The sequence below is a fragment of the Sturnus vulgaris genome, chromosome 2 (genome assembly GCF_052056855.1).
Source record: "Sturnus vulgaris isolate bStuVul1 chromosome 2, bStuVul1.hap1, whole genome shotgun sequence".
Classification (NCBI taxonomy): Eukaryota; Metazoa; Chordata; class Aves; order Passeriformes; family Sturnidae; genus Sturnus; species Sturnus vulgaris.
In genome coordinates, this window is record NC_142244.1 from 31,045,771 (window position 1) to 31,064,731 (window position 18,961).

The 18,961-nt window shown below is 38.4% G+C and overlaps 1 protein-coding gene across 1 annotated transcript in view; it reads right to left on the reverse strand.

Annotated features, from left to right (window-relative positions):
- The window catches only part of MAN1A2 (mannosidase alpha class 1A member 2), a 134,353-nt gene that overhangs the window by 14,712 nt on the left and 100,680 nt on the right, over positions 1-18,961 (reverse strand). The window contains exons 9-10 of the mRNA XM_014884130.2: positions 13,086-13,201; positions 7,058-7,277 (exon numbers count right to left, since the gene is read on the reverse strand). Of these exons, the coding sequence (XP_014739616.1) occupies positions 7,058-7,277; positions 13,086-13,201 (336 nt within the window). The remainder of the gene's footprint in view (positions 1-7,057; positions 7,278-13,085; positions 13,202-18,961) is intronic.

Consider the following 18,961-nt stretch of genomic DNA (forward strand, 5'->3'; position numbering starts at 1 on the left):
TTCCATACCAATCCTTGCAAGAAGGGTGGGGAGAAGACTGCTATATACCAAGCTTGTGAAAAAAAGCAGAACCTAGCTAGTCTTTAAGTAGTCTCATAAATATTTCCTACTGCTGAGTCCTATAATTTTTCTTATGAATAATCTATCCAGTTCCTGTGAGAAAACTACCTATTTTGACACGACTACAGTAATTCTCTTGAAAATGAATGAAACACTAAGAATATAAACACACGAACACATTCACCAACACATTCTAGGATAAAATCGAAATGACCGACATCATTTATTTACAAGAAAAAGCAAAAAGAATAAAAGGGTCAACACAGGTTTTGATGTCCTTTGATCCCCCCCAGCACAGCAGGAAAAGATCATGGAACTAAACCAAGTAGCATCATGCCAAATAATCTGTATCTTAATCCAAACTGTTGGTTTAAGGACGTGCTGCCAGGCCACTGTAACTGATGTGCTGTGATCTTCAAGTAAAGGGTTTACAACTGGGCAATGAAGTCTTAAGTACACCTGAAAATAAATCTCTGAGCTATGAGATTCACTATTTAAACCCTTACAGGAACCAGAAAAGGCCCTGTGCCAGCACCTGGAAGACTACTCATATAAGAAAAACACACGTGTAGAAAAACTGTCTTTAATAAGAAATTGCAATTACACATATTATGTATTAGACAACTGCACATTGGTCCTCAAATTTAACATTAATAATGTACTCTTATCTAAAGCTGCACCCCATCATTTGTTTTGGCAGAGAATTTTAAAGGCACAGAACTCTGAAGCTGCACTCAAGCTTTAAAAATTATCAAAGCAATTAATCATGTAATTCCTACGGGCCAGAGGAAATTAAACCATGGCTTCACAGGTCTGAAAGGGGAATCTTAGAATACTATAATGAAAAATACAAGCAACTCTCAGTGCATGCCCCAGCAGAAAATCCTCAAAAGAAGCTCCTTAATCTTTTTGTTTCAAAGGACTATGGCTCTGGATGCCAAAAGAAAAAGCATCACTGTGCTTCAGCCACATGAATGATGAGGAAGATTCCATCAAGAAATGTTTATTGCACTTCTTTCAAAATGGGCCACTTTATCAGTTTCACTTTAAAAATTAAATAAATCTTGCTATAAAATGGAGGAGATAAGATACAAAGTTCTACCTATCCAAAATTCTGAATATTAGAATGGTCATACTGAAGCAAGTGGAATTCTGTCTGCTCCAGTATCACATCTCCAACAATAGGCAAAATCAGACATCAGTGGGGAAGTGGAAGCACGTGTCAAGTATATGAGATACCTTTTACTATCTTTTTTACCAGCCTGTACTCTTTTTGAGCTCAAGACTTCTCCCAAATAAGACATACTTTTTTAGGTGGTTAGTAATTCTTAACAGATTTATTTCCCAAGTACTTATCTGTTGTTTCCTTAAATCTGTGTAAGCCTTGGGCATCCAGAACAACCTCTGCTAAGGAGTTCCACATCTCCAATATCTATTTGATGCAGAACCACTTTCCAATCCCTATGTGATTTTGCAAATCTGCTGAATTCTACCTAGAAGATCCCTTTTCCACCCTGAATAATACTATCCAATTCAGTTGTGGCTTGAATGGAAACTGTTCCATGCCTTTAGTTAATCTTCTTGCCCTTTTCTGCAACTCTTCCAATTCTACTATATCCTTTGTAAAATGAGAGAGGACCAGCAAATACAGCAAAAAAAAGTGCAGATGAGATTACCACAGTGACATAATGACATTTTCTATTTTGCTCTTTCTCATTTTGTTTTTCCTGAGTGCTACTGAGTTGACATTTTCATAATCTCAAAAGCAATTTCCTGAATTGCAATGGTCAGTTAACACTCACCATTTAATATGTGAGGTTAGAAATAATTTTTTCATTGGTGCCTCACTTTACATTTAACTACACTGGATTTAATTTAGCAATTTATTATGCAGTTATCCATCCTCATAACGTTTTTGTGTAGTGGGTTTTTTTTGCTATTATCAGCATACTTACCTTACTGTTCCTGCCCTTTTCTGATCATTTATATATGTGTATGTTTTATTTATATATAATACATATTAAAATATGAAATGTAAATATACTATACACTTACAATGTGTATAAATACAGTATACATTTCGCACACCTATACACACACGTGTAAATATATATCAAATATATCAGAGTTCTGATGGTTAACCAGCATTCCTCCACTGCAAGAGTGGACTATTTACCTCTATCCTGTTTTCTATATTATGCCCATTTTCTTCCACCATGCAGGTACTTGCTGCTTAGATTGTAACTGTTTAATGTCCCTAATGGGCCTTAGTAAAACACCTGTTAAAAAGCCTTTGGGAAATCAGGGAAACATGACAGCTATGGTAGTATTATTCACCAAAGAAGCTGGATTTCAGGCAGTTCTTGTGATCCACCACCTACAGAAACTGTCATGTCTTCTCTTGCTTTGGAGCCTGCTTGTGCATTAAATTTTTAAGTATTTACTCACACCTACTCCTAATGCTATTGGGCACTACAAGAAATTAAACCACCCTAGGATGGGTGACCTCTGCATATTGTGATGATTTCTCGTAATTCTTACCTGAAACAGCAATTGTGCTAATAGCTGACTTAAAAAAAAGAAGCCATTATGGGCATAGTACCTTTCAGGGGCCATTCTTCTAAGCCAAGAACAATCTAAGGCCATTTTACAATGCTACAGTGGTCACAGAATAATCAAAATATTTTCATATTAATATTTTCATATTAATAGTGCTGGTAGACTATAGTCTAGGCAGGGAGTGCAGATGAGAAACAATTTCATACCACCAGTGCAAAACTGCAAAGCTGAACAAGCACCATTTTAAAGCAAGCATCATTATAAAGTTGATTCAATGAGAGCTGTATTTAGCACTGCCAAAAAAAAAGGGGAAATCCTTATACTTTTAGATAAGCATATTTCTAATTTTAGAAATACTTTTGCAAATATTGTTGCATGTTTTGTATGTTCCTTTAAGACTACAATCAATCTAGCAATAAATTTCCTGAAAGTAAGAAAGGATTCATAATTATAATAATACTTGCTAGGCTCTAACTCATACAAAATTGGAGGAAGAGAACATCCAAGATACTTCTGTTGAGACTCTGAACAATTCCATCAACACTCACTACTATTTCCAAAAACATGTATTATTCTCATTTCTTCAGCCTTGTCTGTTTATCTGCTAACTGAGAGTCATGGGACAGAGACAGCATCAACTCATACCCTTACATATGCCTCAAGTGAAATCTCAGTCATCTGGCTTATTCTGCACTAGAATTGTCACCCATAAAAACCAGCTAAAGCTGTGCCACGATTCTGAGGACAGCTCTTGTCAAGAAACTTTAAAGAAGCGCAAAAAATTTCCTCCTAAAATAAGCTCTCTATAGTTAGTCAATACTTTACACACTATCAGCTAATGGCTAGGAAAATTCTTATGCACAAGGGATGGTATAATGTACTAAAATACTGTGTGCTATAGATCAGCACACAATGCCATCTATACAGATAATTTTGCTTATTTATTTAACCTGTGCAATGCCTATGAGAGCTGATTATTCAGACTGATCTGTTAGTGATCTTTCTATTATTTAGAAATTATTTTATTATTTATTTTTAAAAATGTTTTTATTCTTTATTATTTAGATAATTTTTATTTTAGTTTTATTATAATTCATTATTTTAAATTTAAATAGAAATTTAAATTTAATATAAACTTAAATTAAATAAAATTAAAATCATATAATAATTGTATTAATATATTTTATTTTTATTATTATTTATTATTTAGATTTGACTTCATTTTTGTTGCCATCTACAGATCTTGCATTGCTGATCATTTTATGCCTGTGCCATGTTTCACAGTGGTGCACATTAAGCATGAAAAACAAAGAACTAATCCCCAGAAACTAGAACACCTCAACATGTGCAATACTCACATAAGCTTAAACATCAAGAAACCCTTGAGCTGTATTTTTGTAGCCTTACCAGTGCCCACGGACAGCATTATGATTTCTTCTGCTGCTAAGTGGGCATACAGATCAGAACATGCCTCCTTATCTTTGTTTTTCTGAATCTTCTCTCCAAACTGAGAGCACAAGAAACTACAGGAAAATCCTGAAATCTGTCACAGGATGGGAGATTTAGGATGGCTGCAGCATTAATCTACTGATAATTTATGGTACAAAAAATAGTAGAGCTGGTAGGAAGCAGAGGCATGTGTAGACTACACACCATAAGACTATTCTGGTTACAGTTAAGTTTTCTCATTAACTATCAATAAGCCTTTTCAAATCCTTGGTGTTTCTAATTATGCATTCATAATTTCCTGAAGAGGGCAAGAGCCTTGGAGGGGGCTCTCATGCTGTCATATTCAATAGATCCTGGAAACACAAATCCCTGGCAGACCAGAAGCACGACTACACCCCCTGCCTTCACCTTCCAAAGACCACCAGCTTCCTCCAGCTGCTGAATTAGAAAGGCATCCTTTGAGGAGTGCTACAGACTGATCCTCAGCTTAAGCAGAATCTACAAGGATTTTCACAGAGCCATGGCAAGGGCCCAAGCTTCTCACAACATATCCAGTCACTTTTCCAGCCTCTGACTCTGGAGTCTAAGGTCTTCTCTCAGATATTCCTGGGGAACATTGATAGGTGACTCAGATTATCAGTGAGACTATGTCCCTGCATAAACTTCTCGATTACATGGCAGTGATACCAGCTGCCACTGGGACATAAGAAAATACATCATACATCAGGAATAGTTTCAGGGACTTTCCAGCTTCTCTGTACTAGTCAGCACTGAAATAACTAGCTTTCTGAAATACCAATTTTTTTTCAACAGGCTTTCAAACCTGCAATATGTGCAACAGGTTGATGACAGTTGGCAATGCCCTAATTTTCCTGAAATGCTTTTATTCTGTGAAATTCTCTTTTAATTTTGCTGAGACTCAAGCTTAGCTATAGAAATTTGGGTTGCTCCATAAAGTACTATTTTCATACTGAAGTATTAACATCACCAGGTACATACTATAGTTTATTATGAGCAGCTGTGGGATGACACAGGAAAGGGCAGCTCTGCTGGTTTATCTAAAGAAGGAGCTGCCTATCCCCTGCATGCAGTCTCTGCATCCTTCTCTCTCTTCTGAGGATGCCAAATGGGGCAAGTTCTCTCCCAATTCCATAGGAGAGAGAAATAAGGAAATTCCCTTTGCCTGCTGAACCATAAACCCGTTAGCTGAACCAGGATGACTGCCCTCTTCTGCCATCAGCCAGTTCTGCCATTAAAGTGTGCAATTATGCTCAAATTCTGCTGTTAAAACATAATTAAGAAGTTGACATTTTGCACGTGTAAGTTCTTAATTTTCTTTGAAAAATCAGAAAATTCAAACTAAAACATCCAAACAAACAATCCACATTCCTGGGACTGCATGACTGAACAAAAGAAAACAAGAGCATTGCAAATTTATAGCTGTCTGTACAGCTTTCAGTCTTTCTTGCTCATGTGTTCTTGTGCAGTCATTAAATATGTAATCAAAACTTCTATCTCCCCCATCTTTTGACTTATTTAGGGTACAGAATAAACACCTGAAGGAATAAAATTAGGTCTGCTCAAACAGCTGTAAATTTAACATTGCTTAAGAGGAAAAAGGTAGGACATAGCAGCTATTGTATGATGAAAAATTGCATTTAAATGTTTAATTTGACATTTAAAAATAAGCATTCTCATATTTTTTCTTTTCCTTTTTTAAAGCTGCTGCTACCCAAATAAAATTGTCACTTGCATGACTGAATTATTTAAAAAGACAGGCAATGATACAATGTAAACCTGTGAATAAATACATTAATTCTCATCTTAAAACTGCTTAAGTTTTAGTTACCATTATTTCTATTGAGAAGCTATTCAGAAGCTCACTTCATAGCTCTGACAGCTATGCAAAACCATTTCCAATTTTCAATCTACATTTATTCACAGTGAGCTTAAAAATCCTGCTTTTGCTACAACTGTGTTCTTTTATATCTTAAAATAACTATTTCTCTTCAGTGTTTGCCCCTTGAGATGGCAATAAATTTGTTCCTTTCTTCGGTATTATTTCTCTAGCCTGAGCAGGCCAATCTCTCATATTTTCCCCACTGTAAGATAAAAGCTCTGCCACTCCATTATGTTGGTTCTTCTCTGCATTTGTTCTGCAATTCAGATTTATACAGAGTATTCTGGGTGACAAATTACACATGTCTTCTAAGGTAGTCTTAATATAATCTGATCTCTGCTGAAAATTCTTCACCTGATACAGACCAGGACATTTTTCAACTCCCAGTTCAGACAAAGAGCTCCCGACTTTTCTAGTGAACTTCTTACTTCTGATAGCCCAGTTCTCAAGATGCTCCTGATTACTATTCTGAGACTCTTCCATTTTAATTATGTTTTACAATTATATGGCCACCCTAAGCATAATCAGTACACTTTAAGTATCAAGGTCACTATAAAATAATCCTCATCCAAAAGACTGACCTTGAGAAGCTTCCAGCCCAACAATGAAGTCTGATGTTGCCTCCTCACCAGTCAGGCCTTTGGCCTTCTCACAGTCTGCACAGTAGTCTTCATCCTCTCTTGCTTAATAGTACTTACACAGAATGCACTATTACTAAAACCAGTAAAAAGCCTATTTACAAATTTTCCCCTCTACTTAACTGTAAGAACAGTATATATGAAATTTCAAACTTCCCCTATATAATCCGTGAGAACAAGAGTTCACACAAATTCCTTCCTCCCTGTACCCATATAACCTATCTTAGCTGACTGATCCAAAAATAAGGATAAACATGCATGAAGGAACCATAAAGTCTGGGTTTATATTTACTCACTATGATGTAGAGCAGAAGTAAATAGACAGATGTTAAAAATTCATACTGGTATAAAACCAGTGCATGTTAGACAAGTCCATAACAAATCCTAAAAATAATTACAACAGTTGCTGTACTCCACCTATTGAAATAATTAGATTAGCAGTAGGTCTTACTTGTCCTGTCATACGACTCATGACATGTATGTGCAATTTCAGCTCCAAGCTGCAAATAATGTCCAGCTTTATCATCTCTGGAACCATCTGCTCCAAGGGCAAACATTCCACCTGCAAAACAGGTCAAATGGCCCATCTTTCTTTCAAGATGCCCGTTCTTCCACTCCCCAATGAAGGTCAGTCCTCCATTGGACTTTCTGATGAGATGTTTTTCTATGGCCTATAAAGAGAAAAAGAGAACTTTAAAATGCTGTTTCACATGCAAGTTTTACTTATTAACATTCCTTTATCTAGCAAAGTCCAGTTTTCAAAACAAAAATAATTTTCTTTTTTCCAAATTCACTTCTGAGCACTACAGGAACAGACAGCTATCAGAATATCATTTCAAAGAACAAAAAAAAATACTCTAACTTCTAAAAACGTTAATGATATCTAACAGAAAAATCACAGCATAAACACTGTACTTTACTTGAGAATTCAGCACTTATGTCTCAAACAGTATTTGTCTGTTAACTCTGAGAAGTACTTATTTGTTGCTCTGTGCACTCTGTGAGTACTCAGCAAACACATCCATGTTGGAAACTTTTGGTCAGTAACATATGCAAACCTGTACCCTCAGTCAGTCTTTAATAGGAAGTGACAGGAAAGCTCCAGCCACATCCTAGCTTCTCCATAGCAGCTTTCTGATTGCACATTCTCAAATGATGGGTGTTAGAACAGCTGTTCACAAAACTTCATTATTTTTATACATGAGCTAACTACTGCTTTCTTTTTGCACATTTGTACCAACACACGTTGTATCTTGTGACTTATAAATGGTGTCCTTCTCTCAGAAGAATAGTTGACCTAGCTTCCCAAAGTTTGCAAACTAGATCGAACATTTGCTTAAGGTTCTTTCAGAGAGGATCAAAATTCCTGCCATCCTACTGTAGTATTTACTATGGCTAGCATTACACAGCGAGAAAGTAATGAAAGAGAAGTGCTGGCCTGTACTCCTGTTGGGTTAATTCCTTCACTAATGCCACTGACAGATCTGAGGTTTGTGCTCATGGCAGGATCCAGGGAGAAGAAGGCAGAAATAACTGACAGAGCAGAAAGCAGTAAGTCTCTGACACCTGCCAGGCTGGTTGTCTAACCATCATGTAAATTGCCATTGACAACTGCCTTCTGCTGGTAAGGAGCCTGATGTGGCAAACTGTACAAGCCTCATTTGTCTGAAAGTACTGGTACAGGAAATACAGGATCTGCTGAAAACTGCCACTGGAAAGGATTTTAAGATCTGGAGCATTAACTCTGTTGATTCCATTATTCTAGACTGTGATAAAATGGACGTTTTTCAACCATATGGTATGTAAAAGTTGAGTTTTCTTTGAAGGAAAGCCACTTTAACCATGAAGAGCAGGAAGGCACTAAAGCATATGGATTATTTATTTCCTAGAGGAAAGCATTTTTTCCCAAATGTTAAGTGACATTTCCTTTCAAATTGTATCTTCCCATAATTTCATAACTGTTGAGAAGTAAATAGTTGCAGAAGCATTTCCAGTGGGACAAAATCGCTGTGGTTAGCACCAGGATAGTCAACAAAAGCCAAATTTATATATTTCTCCATGAGCTACTCCTCCACTTCAGACTTGCTTTCATGGTTTGACTGAAGAGCATGTTCTAGGTGCAACATGCTCCTCTTCTGAGCAGCAAACACATCTTCTGAACTTGAAAATAACCACCTGGTAGAAGGAGTAATTTTTGAAGTCTGAAAATCAAGTTGTATCAGCTACTTAATAACTAGGTTAGATCCTGAGAGTCACAAAGGAAGCATCTCAAGAATATAAATGCAACTCTCTCAAAATACTTTATCATTCAACAACAAGCTGCCAACTGCAGAAAAATGAAAATTAATACTTACAGTAATTTTAACAAGGGACAGCCGGGCATTGTTGGGAGCACTGCCCAGTAGATAAGAAAAGTTTGTGCAGGTTAAGATAGATGTGGCATTTGTATCCAAGGCTGGATGGCTGAGGCCACAGAGCACTCCAACAGGAACTGCAAAGCAATGACATCCAGCTGGACTTCAAGGAGTATACATGTACCAGGGTGGACATGTATACCCAAACTACCAAAAAGAAGATTTAGTTCACATCAGCTAAGAGATTAACTAATGGAAGAAGCTTCCTTAGTCTGTGAAATGCCTGATAAAAAAGGGGTGGGTTGGGGTCACTTGGTTTGTTCAGCCTAGAGAAGAGACTGAGGAGAAACCTCACTGCAGTCTTCAACATCCTCATAAGGGGCAGCAGAGGGAAAGGCACTGATCTCTTCACTCTCGAGACCAGTGACAGGATCCAAGGGAATGGCCTGAAGCTGAGTCAGGGGAGGTTTAGGCTGGATAGCAGGAAAAGGTTTTTCACCCAGCAGATGGTTGGGCACTCCAGGGCATTGGTCACAGCACCAAGTAACACTGACAGAATTCAGGAAGTATTTTGAGAACACTCTCAGTCAAACACATGGTATGACTCTTGGGGTGTCCTGTGCAGGGCCAGGAGCTGGACTCAAGGATTCCTGAGGGTCCCTTGCTATTCAAGAGATTCCGTGATTCTTTGCAAAACCTGAATGTTTGCTGAAGTTCACGTGCTTTTCGTGACTACAAAAAATAACATTTTCTGAGCTGTCTTGCAGCAGTACTTCCTATGTTGTGACAGTCAAGCACACTGCTGAATCCTTCTTTTAGCTACCTAATACTGTGGAGTAAGAAAGAGTGAGGATCAAATTTATGAGCCTAACAGATTAGACTACTCAAGGCAGCAGATCAAAAGGAAGCTTACCTATCCTTCAGCTGATGTGAGAAGGAAAAAAAGACACTTGAAACCAGACTAGCTGGAAGGCCCACATGATGATGTTGAAAGCAAAGTTAAGAGGCCCATCCTCAATTTTTATCACCACAAAAAATTCCCAACAGGTTTCACAATTTCAGCTTTTATCATAGCTGTGAATTTCCATACTGGGACATGGCAATTAAGTGTCCTTTACAGTGGAAGACTGCACCCATGTTATATACAGAGGGGTTATGGATATACAACTTGTTTGTATTCATGTTAGGAAGTATGTGGTGACCTGGATAAGACTTCATATGCCATGGTTCAGAAACCATGACATCTGAAGAACAGATGCTGCATTTTTCTTCCCCGTGATAGCTCCAAGGAATGAGATATCACTGTCTACTGAAAGACTTAGGAGTGAGGTTATGTTGTCCATCTTCCACTCACCCTGCTGTAATAAGATAAGGGAGTGAAGTGTGGCTGGACAGAGACATTCTTTTAGACTGGTGGGTGCTGAGAACATTTCCAACTCTGTGCTATGAGTGGGAAGAATGCATGCTACACCTTTCCCCTTCTACTTGTACGAATGATGCAAAAAGCTTCTGTTCCACATTTTGAAAAACAAAGAATAAGAAGTGCTAGCTACTGACGAAGACCTACATTATAGGAAAGAACAAAAGAATGGCAAGGGAATGGCCTCTTTAAAAAAATTAAATACAAATTTGAATTGCAGTTATGCAGAGCAAATCCTAGTTAATGAGTCTTTGCTTATGTCTTTCAATGTCAAGTAGGACCTGGGAGAGACACAAACCCTGAAACAGCATGTTCCACAGCACATAAATCAGTACAGTTCATGCAGACTCAAATGTACAGGGTAGGTTTAGCTGAGAAAAAGCTAAAGGAACCCTCTGATGCTTGGACTGCAGGATATACTACATATGAAGCAAGAGCAGCTTGGATTTTCCTCCCTCCTATACACAGAGTGTTTTCACCTAGTCCCAAATTTGCCTTGCCCTGTCTCCATTCAGAGATGTGACCATACAAAATGTTTGCAAGATGGTTTACAGTGAAGAGGATGAATAGGAGAGTTTATTTCCTCTAATTTTGAAGTGTTCACAGTTTAAGAATCAGAGTAAAATATTTCAACAGTAACCACAATGGAAGCTAGGTATCAAGTGCTAAACATCTTTAAACCCACAGGACCCCGTAAACTGTATTTTGACCTATTAAAAATACACAACGAATATTCTGAACTAGTAATGTAGAATTTAACAAACCCAGGAAAGCTAAGGAAGTTCAAAAGGATTGGGAAACAGCCAATGCTTTATTGGAGGTTTAAAAAGTAAATACAACAATGATATAAAATGATGTGGTTTCAAAAATAAATGTTTGATTGATATGTGTATGCTGATACTAGGAATACAAGGGATTTCAAGAATTTCTTGGCATTTTACAAAATACTAGTCCTAAGCAAATTCAGGGCAGCACATATGAAGTGGATTAAAAGCTGGCTTGATAGAACAGTTCAAAGTAAAAAAAAAAAAATCAGAATCAAAAAATCCTTATCCGATGAAGATTCTGTATAGATACTTTATTCAACACTGGGCAGTATTTCTAAAAATTATCTCCAAGAAAAATGCTAGAAAAAACCTGCAGATGACACAAAAATTGATGGAACTATAGATAATGATAAAGAAAAAGTCAGTTCTGTAAAATCACTGAGAGCAGGTGACAAAACGGGTTTTGCTTGAACAATGTGTTGCAACAGAGATAAGTGTCAGGTCAAACACTGAGGAACTGGGAATGTAAATCACAGTGGTAGGAAAGCAGTAAATCAAAAAGATCATAACCAGCCTCAGAATAAAGCAACTGGAAAGTGGATGATGGTTTGAGGCAAAGGTTAAGAGTGCAAACAGAGCTCCTGGCTGGATGAAGAGGATAAAACCAAGAAGGAATCAGTTAGAAGAATCACATTAGAAGAACCATTACATTGCTGTCTCCATACTGAACACACTGGAAAATACATTAAAAAAAAGCTTAAGAAATAATTCAAAAACTGTCTTATATTGCAAGAACAAAAATAAAAAAGTATTTTTCCTTCAAGAGAAAATATCTATTGTACATTTGATAGTAACCAGCTGTATAGTCCAGATAACCCTTTAAAACAATGTAGAGAGAAGGAAAAAGTCAAAGCAGCTGGAAGTCAAATGTAATCAAATTCAGGTCAGGAATAAGACACATTACAGCTTCAAAGCAATTTTGTAGTAGAACTTTCACTATATATCTTTTAAAATGTGGATTCTGAGAATTCCAAGAACAGGTGTTTTGCTTTAGAAGTCCAATTGCACTAAAACCAAGCTTTTAAAACTTACATTGAAAGCAACAGGGCATGCACTGAGCCTGGAACACATCAGGCACCAACCACGCACCAGCACTGGGACAAGACTACACAGTCCCTGCTGCTGCTGGTACCACATCTCATGTGACTCAAACCATCTCAGTTACTCTCTCTGTATTTAAACTGTAGCAGAGGAATGGTGGCATAGTGGGTACCACTATGAGAGGCTGCTGAGAGAGGATGGGGAGACTGGGAAAGGAAGAGCTGGGCAGCAAAAAGCTCAGAGCCACCACAGAATGGCCCTCACCCTAAATCCCATGGAACCATCCTACAGTACTGCCCCACTTGGGCAAGCACTACTTGGTCTGTGACAGGGAGTAAGACCATAGCACAAAAGAACCATAAGAACAGGAATAGATATGAATTACATTTTACAAGGCAAATATGGAATATAAAATGTAAATGCCTTAGAAAATAATTCCGAGAATAAAACAATTTGGGACTACAGGTCCTAGAATGATGAATTCTGAACACTGGAAAAAAGTGACTTGGTTGTTCTGCACACATCTCCAGGTTGCTAGATCTCCTTCTACTAAATTAGAGCTTGGGCTTTTACACTGTACCATTTGGGACAAGCTGATTATTTTTAACACAATAATCTGCATCACATGTATTCCACAATAATGCTTTTTAAACTACTCAGTGAAAGCTAGAATTATTCATCACTTGATTTCTTATAACTTACATAATCAAAACAAGTCCTGTGGTTGGTGCTGTTTTTTCTGTCTAAGTTTTTTGGTTTTTTTAAATTTAATTTAATTTCCTTAAAATCATGAAAGATTGTTCCACTGTATTGGAAAACTCAATGAATTATAATCACCTCAATTGCATCGTCGTACATTTTTCTTGCCTCCATGTCCATCTTGTCTGACATAAGCCAGGCTTTCAATAAATATTCATAAAAACTGTCTCCCAGCCCGCCCACGGATGTGTGATCTGTAGAAGGGAAAGAGGGAAGAAAACAAAAAAAAATAAGGTTGAAGTTGTTATGTAATAGCACCTTAAATTTATTCAAAGCATAAACTTATGTTTTTAAGGCCTACTGCTGTAGAATTACAAACATTTTTAGCCTGTTTAGCAGGACAAAGCTGCACTGCACTCTTTCCCCTCCAAACTTACATCACAGGCATAGAACCTTCTGTATGTGCTCCCTATTTGTCATTCTGCACAGGCGATCCCTCATATAAAAAATGTATTTTAACCTCTGTTTTTACTTCTTTCCAAAGAACCTACATGTTTTGCTGCGAGGGTTTGGGGGTTTTAGTTTTTGGTTTTTTAAGGTATATGTGAAAAAAGCATGTAGAAAACCTCCTAAGACCTCTGTATCCAGAATGTATTCAAGCTGGCTACAAACTGCCATCCACAAACTACACAGAATCCAATTCTTCCAGCAGATTTTTATTTCTAATAGGGTAGTTACTCGTCAGACTAACAAATTCCTCAAACTAAATATTCTCATTGAAATTATTTTAGTCAAAAGGGAAGCAAGCTGCCTTTGCAGTGTACAACACAAGCCCTGCTCTGCTCCACTGTGCCTGAGCAGCTATGCAGAGCTGTGCCATGTGCCCCAGGGTAAGGCTGCTTCACTATTAGAATCCACCAGCACATAAACTGAATCTCCTAACACACAGATTTATTTTTTGTCGCCTTTTTTCTTTATTTTTTTCCCCTTGCAGAGGTTGCCTTTCACAAATAGTGTCACTGTTAGTCTGTGCTGACAGACCACTTGACAACTATCTATGTTTCTTGTTGGCTGAACTATCATACTACCCCACAAAAAGCCTACTGATGGTCTGGAAGCCTTGGAGCTCTTGTTCCAGCCAGGGCAAGCACTCACTCAGTACATTCTTCATTCAAAATCAGCAACTCTGTGAGATTTAATAAGTGACTTCAACCAGAATACACATAACCTTCTCTTCTCCTAACATTACAGTCCTCAAAACAGTGGCACCAGAACAGTCTTAGACTCCTGAAGCTAGGCGAAGGAAATGTTTAACACCGACATTGTCACAATGCCAGAAATTCACTGCCCTAAGCATGGCTGGTTGAGTCATGCAAGTACCCTTTTACTGGGTGAAGAAAAGATATGACACTTCCTTTTACAAAATACCTCCAAAAAGTGGTATTATTCACAGTTTTTCTGGGATAAAGGTGCAAAAGAGAGGTTGAACTCTCCTTCTGTTCTTTTTTCCTCCAAGCACCACGCTACCACAGCATGTCTGCTTGTCTCTGAAGATGTGAGTAGGAGGTTAGAGCTGGTAGATGCTGCTATCCTAACTCTTCTAGCTACCTCTTGGCTCTTCTGCTTCTTAAAAATGGATTCCCAAACAAAGGAAGGAGCAAGTAGAGAGCCTGTAGCTTTCCCATTTAGTTTCAAGTTGTGAATTTGAAGCAAATTACTTCATGCCCTACTCTTATACCTCACAATCTCCTTGACTGCCTTTTCAAACCCAGTTACTCAATGATTATGAGTTTTCATAAGCTTTCTCACTCTGAGCTGTAAGAGGACATTCAGGTCATGAGTCACTTTCTTACACAAACTCAAGGGCTAGAAATTACTCCTTCAATTTACAATTACATTCTTAAGTAGACACAAGAAACAAGGGTCTGTGGTTTCCAGGAAAAACAAAAAAACAACCAAAACCTACTTAGGACTTCAAAGCTACAACTCATGCCAGCACTGCTCAGGGACTGACTTCACAAGAGACAGTTTAAAACTACTTCTGTTAAGCTGTTGCCTCGTTCCCAGCTGAGATCTGTCACTTCAGTCAGGGATGATCCTCAGCCAGATGTCCGTGACAGATCACTCAGGTCCCAACAAGGACAGGCTGTTGAACCCTTAGCAGTGTTCTTGTAGTAGCTCCAGCTGAGTTTGGGACAGAAAAGGGCAGGAAGGTGAGTGGAAAAGGTTTATTTCCTAAACAGAGAAATCCACATTCCAGGTGTGTTTCAAAAGTCAATTATCAGCAATATGTCCCATTTCATGTCCCTTCTCCAGTCAGTCATTTGAGAAGTGTCCTTCTCTTCTGTCAGCAACTCTTCTCCTTCACATTGCTTCTCATCTTAGACAAGAGAGAATAGGGAACACAGGCACAAGAACTATCGGGGAATACAGGACTCAGAGCCATCCCCTAGACTGCCTTTTTTGCACCTTCTTGGGCACAGAGAATAGGGCTGCTCAAGCTTCTCAGATTCAGATCCTCCTCCCATTCAGCAAGTAGAGAAGCACATGGTAAGAAACTAAGGCCTTTCAAGCACCTTGCAACTCCCAGCTCCTTTTATGCATACCTCACTCCAACTCTGACCAGCCCAGAGCTGGTCAAAGCTCCTCTCTCTTTCAGCAGTGGGCTACTCCACTCCCCAGCTGATGCCCTTCACAGCTGGACCAGAGGGAAGACCTGTCAAAAAAGGTAAACGGATCCTGTTCCTTCTCTTCAGCAGCAGGAGAGGGACGTATGAAATATTCCTGGTAGGAACATATGATGGTATTTCAGGGGAGCTGACTGCATCAAGATGCAGCTGTCTTTATGTCCCTGTCCCTTCCCCATCCACAAAAACAGCCAAAAGAGGATGGAAGTGAAAAGGAGGCCAGTGCAGCAGCTGAACTGAGGTTTAAACACAGTGAGTTTTCCAACTTCTGCAGCTGCATTAACTGCACCCTGGCAAGGTCTTCTTCAGGTTTTCTGCTAGTGTCTGAAGGTGTTGCTGCATTTTATAAGAATTGTAAGCAGAAATTACTTAAAACACAGTTTGTGACAGATTGTGGGTCTTTGACAATTTGCTCTCACCTAGAGTGGTAATGCTAAAGAAATATTTTCCAAGATTCCTTGGCAAATATATAACTGCTGAAAACTGTAGATTTGGGTCACCACATATCATTCTCTCCTAAAAACAAGTTCCCTATCCAAACTTATCCAGAGGTCCACAGTGGTTATCACTTTCTCCTGCTATTTGAGCTATAGCTCAGATGGATTCAAAGATTTAAGTCAGCTCAACTCAGAACGTTTTGCTCAGAAAAATGTTTTTCACATAAAATTTACTGACGTTTTCACACTGGCCCTAACCTCTCATGTCACTCCAGAGTCTAAAAAGGAATAACTTGTGATTTGAATAACTGAGCTTACAATAGAATCTTGACACTGAGTACTCCTCAGTAAACAACTGAGAAGATAAGCATTAAGCACAAGCATTTTGAAAATTTTAAAATGGGTTCATTATTTCACATATTTGATCTACGAGAATCATTTAATTAGCTCTTTGTCACGGAAAGGTTTTTATTTTGAAGAGCTATTTTACAGTGAAATCCTGAAGCTGAATTCATTCCAGATTAAGACAAATATAGCAAAAAGAACAGAAATATGATAGCACAACAAATGGAGCTGAAGCCACATGTTCTGTTCAATGTATGTATTTTTAGAACATTCATTCCTTCAAATCAAGACAAATTTGGATAATTTCTTCATTCCACATTTTTTCAAATGTAGGCCCAGATGACTGGGCAAACATAAAAGGATTCCAGTCAAGGATTGCTTTGGAATTCTTTTCAAACTGAAAGACACAGTAGCTGCAGTTGGAAAAAATACCTTCAACATTTGCAACCAAAAGCAATTACAAGAAACCCTGTATCTTTTCTGGTTTGTCACACTTGAAAGTATATTGTGTGCAAACCTGTGCAGTTAGTCTGTTTGTAAGGATTCCTGCCAAAAAGAGACAAATAAAACCTTAATAGAAAGACAATATTTCAAGCTCATAGAAATCTTTTGGCTCAGCTACTACAAAGGATTTACGTCCTCTTAAATATTGGCAATTTTCTTTTTAATAAACAGCACTCAACTGTAAACAAAAAACCCTAATAAACAACAAACCAATCAATCTCAGAACAATACTTTAATAAGTTTTTAATGTATTGATAAAAGATCTATACTTAGCAACATACTGTGTCTCAGCTAATATGCCAAAAAATAGATCTGCCTCTTTCCCACAGACTGAGAGGGGGAACCTTCTTTTAAAACCTCACACCGCCATTACCTAATATTCCTAAAGACAATTTCACTCCAAATGATCTTATTGGTATCAGCAATCCATGAGCTCACTGCTGACACAGTCTCCCCAGCCGTGAAGCAGGACAGCATTAAACCACAGCACCAGGCAGGAGGTCAGACAGGGCACACAAAGTCTCGATGAAATGCCACTGGATCTCAGCCCCAGAGAGGAGGGAGAGTCTGCAGAGCTCTGGTGATTTGTTCTCTGTAAGTGAAATTGCTTCTTTACAAACCTGGGAGACAAAAAACCTTTTTTTTTCTGCAAACAGCTCTTCAAGGCATAGGCTACAATGTTCCCCTTCCTCAGTGACAGGTGACCACTGAGATGGATCTGGCTATTCTTTCTCTTCAGGACTACTTTTTGGGGATGGCTGTAGATAATGGGGATGCATTCACACAGCTCATTCTCATTTGTCATAGCCAGACCTACCTACTATCTGTAAATAACTTCCTCCACAGCAAGCCAATTTCCACAGGAACAGCAGTGGTTCCCAAGCACACAGTTATGGCCACAGACTGCATGTTACCAACATGTGCCACTTCCTTTTGTTTACAGGGAAAGTTTGGTTCAGTGAGCAATAGCATATTTCCCACAACAACTGACAGCTCCCGAAAGATAACATTAATAATGAAGCCTGTTCTAATGAAGATCTACCTGCTCTCTAGAGCAAACTTAAGATGTGCAAATTATTTTTAAGCAGATGGCTTTAAGTAGTTAACAGCAGCTTAATGAGGCAAATTAAAAACTGTTCATGATTTGCTAAACCCTCTCTGCTTTGTGCCTTAATTGTTCAATTGTCATTTCTTGGCAAGGAGCAAAAATAAAGAAAGAAGCCAGGCATTGTATAAAAGGCAGCACTCATGCCAGAACTGATGCTGTAGTCCCAACACCTGAGGGTGAGGATTCCTGCTAGCCAGGAGTAGACAGGGAGCGAGCAACTTGCCCCTCTCTAACCCCAGGGCACATCCGCCCTCAGCAGAAAGTTTCTGCATCGCTTACTGCACACGGAATAAAAAAGATTAAACACAATACTGAGCAGAGATATGTTTAGCATGCACAGGCTGCCCTGCTGGAAAGCAAGAGGGTGAGATAACATTGGAGCAGTGCAGAAGCACAAGCAGGTGGAGATGAGGATCGACTATGCCCACGGTATTTTTAATTCACAAATTGTAACTACAACGCTGATTTAACATTTTAAACTAGAGACAGAGAGAGAACAAAAGCAAAAAATTACTAATTTGGCTATTTGCAAACTCAAATCTTGGAACTGCAACTGTTATTTTTGACTTTAAAATAAAGCAAAACTCACTAAAACCTCAGTATATACTGGCTACACCCAGTAGATTTGAAATGACAAGATACACAAAACACGGATTCAGTTCAAGCAAGAGTACTAGTACAGAAATACTTTGCAACAAAAGAAAGGAAGCAATAAAAAGGGAGGCCAATCTTCCTCAAGGATCACAAACTGACAAAGTGCTATTGCAGTATGTCAAAGGAGTTCTAGAGTGGAAAAGTTAAGTGACCAAGAGCGGGTAGCAAAGTGATTAAGCTAATACTGAGGTTCATTAAGAAACCCACACACTCCATCACCATTAGTTGTTCTGGACTGCCCCAACTGGCCTTACACTGCAGGACCCCTCTTTCTCTGTC